The sequence below is a fragment of the Sphaeroforma arctica genome (assembly GCF_001186125.1).
Source record: "Sphaeroforma arctica JP610 unplaced genomic scaffold supercont1.6633, whole genome shotgun sequence".
Taxonomy (NCBI): domain Eukaryota; class Ichthyosporea; order Ichthyophonida; genus Sphaeroforma; species Sphaeroforma arctica.
The window spans coordinates 1-1,604 of record NW_014033925.1 but is presented as its reverse complement, the minus strand read 5'-3'; the positions used below and the strand labels follow the sequence as shown (position 1 = coordinate 1,604).

At 40.6% G+C, this 1,604-nt stretch overlaps 1 protein-coding gene across 1 annotated transcript; it reads right to left on the bottom strand.

Annotated features, from left to right (window-relative positions):
* Window positions 1–1,150: 1,150 nt before the first annotated feature.
* On the bottom strand, window positions 1,151–1,306 carry SARC_15732 (hypothetical protein; the record flags this gene model as incomplete). The annotated part of the gene is made up of 1 exon (XM_014290155.1): window positions 1,151–1,306. A coding segment is annotated over one exon (156 nt), but the record flags the coding sequence as incomplete, so codon positions are not given.
* Between the last annotated feature and the right edge of the window lie 298 nt (window positions 1,307–1,604).

The window sequence follows — 1,604 nt, the reverse complement described above, 5'->3', positions numbered from 1 at the left end:
ATATATATATATATATATATATATATATATATATATATATATATATATATATATATATATATATATATATATATATATATATATATATATATATATATATATATATATATATATATATATATATATATATATATATATATATATCCCCATTCAGATGAACGACATATATACTTTAACTTTCGAGGCTTTGGTGACGTATACCACCGTCCGGAGGACTATCACGACTCGTCTCTCAGAATGTCCACACAAATGTGGCAGTGCTCTGAAAACCGTTAACCATAAATCTGAAACGCATACCTCACATACACATATCGCTGCGCAGCGGTAACCTTATGCCAACGTTTTGACGTACGTTTATGGCTGCGAACTGACATTGCTTGTAGCGTATCAAAAATCTATGCGTGTACACAGCCGAAACATCTGTACTAAAACTTTAAACCCTAAACCCTAAAACATCCTTATCAGACACAACTGGCAACACATCGGCCAAACCCTAAAAACCCGCATAATAAACCCACGTACCCTCGGGAACAGAGAAGGTGAACTGCCCACAGAAGCCGTCGTCTGTGCATTCGAATTCGATGTACTGGTCCCACTCGTCTACCTCACCGCGTGACACTTCGCCTTCGAGATTCGTCACGGACTGGCCGTCGCCTAAGGTACCGAACTCCACCTGCAATAGAGACCGGCATACCACGTGAGAGTCCAGGGTTTTGGTTCGGATGTGGTATGCATTCTGGTTTGTTAACATGGTGTTTCTGGTGGCACCGTGAATGTCGCCTACAAGGACGCCAAAGGCTTGACTAGCAAACCCTAAACCCTACACCCACACCCACGGTACCACACGCAGCCAATCTTTGACGTGAGTAGACGATGTGCTACCCAACACATGTGATACACAAGTACAGGCAGTCATGTTCAATGGTGTATTGTATTACCCGACTCTGTGATTGTAGGGTTTAGGATTAGTCAACTCTAAAACCCTAAAAACTCTAAACAGCTCACATATCCATGCGTACCTGCAACGAGTCTGAGCCGATAGATAACATGACCCGTCCATACCACCTCTTTGCCTGTATAATAAACCCTAAAACCCTAACACATGCCTGCATAAAAAAACCATACAACAAACTCAGAAACCCTAACCCACCTCCAGTGCCGATGGTGTGATGGCTGAGAGTGGTGTCTCCGACTCAGTTGTTGCGGTGAGCTGTGTGTCTGTGGCATTTGCTGTGCGCGCGCCCACGTGACTGGCCAGGGTGTGGTCCGTGTGCGAGGTTGGTTGCACAGGAACAGGCATGGGCATGTTATCTGTGTGAAGGTATGCGTGTATAGATGTGCATGTGTATTAGTATATGAATTGTATGTATAAGGATATGAAATGTATATATAAGTATATGAAATGTATGTATAAGTACATGAAATGTAAGCATAAGTATATGAAATGCATGTATAAGTATATGGGTTTGTATGTGTATATCAACAGGGTATCACGTCAACAAGAAAATTTAATTAACCGACTGGAGTGGCACTCGCAACGAAGAAGGAATATACATATACATACATATATATATATTTATAGAAATATATTTATAGAAATATAT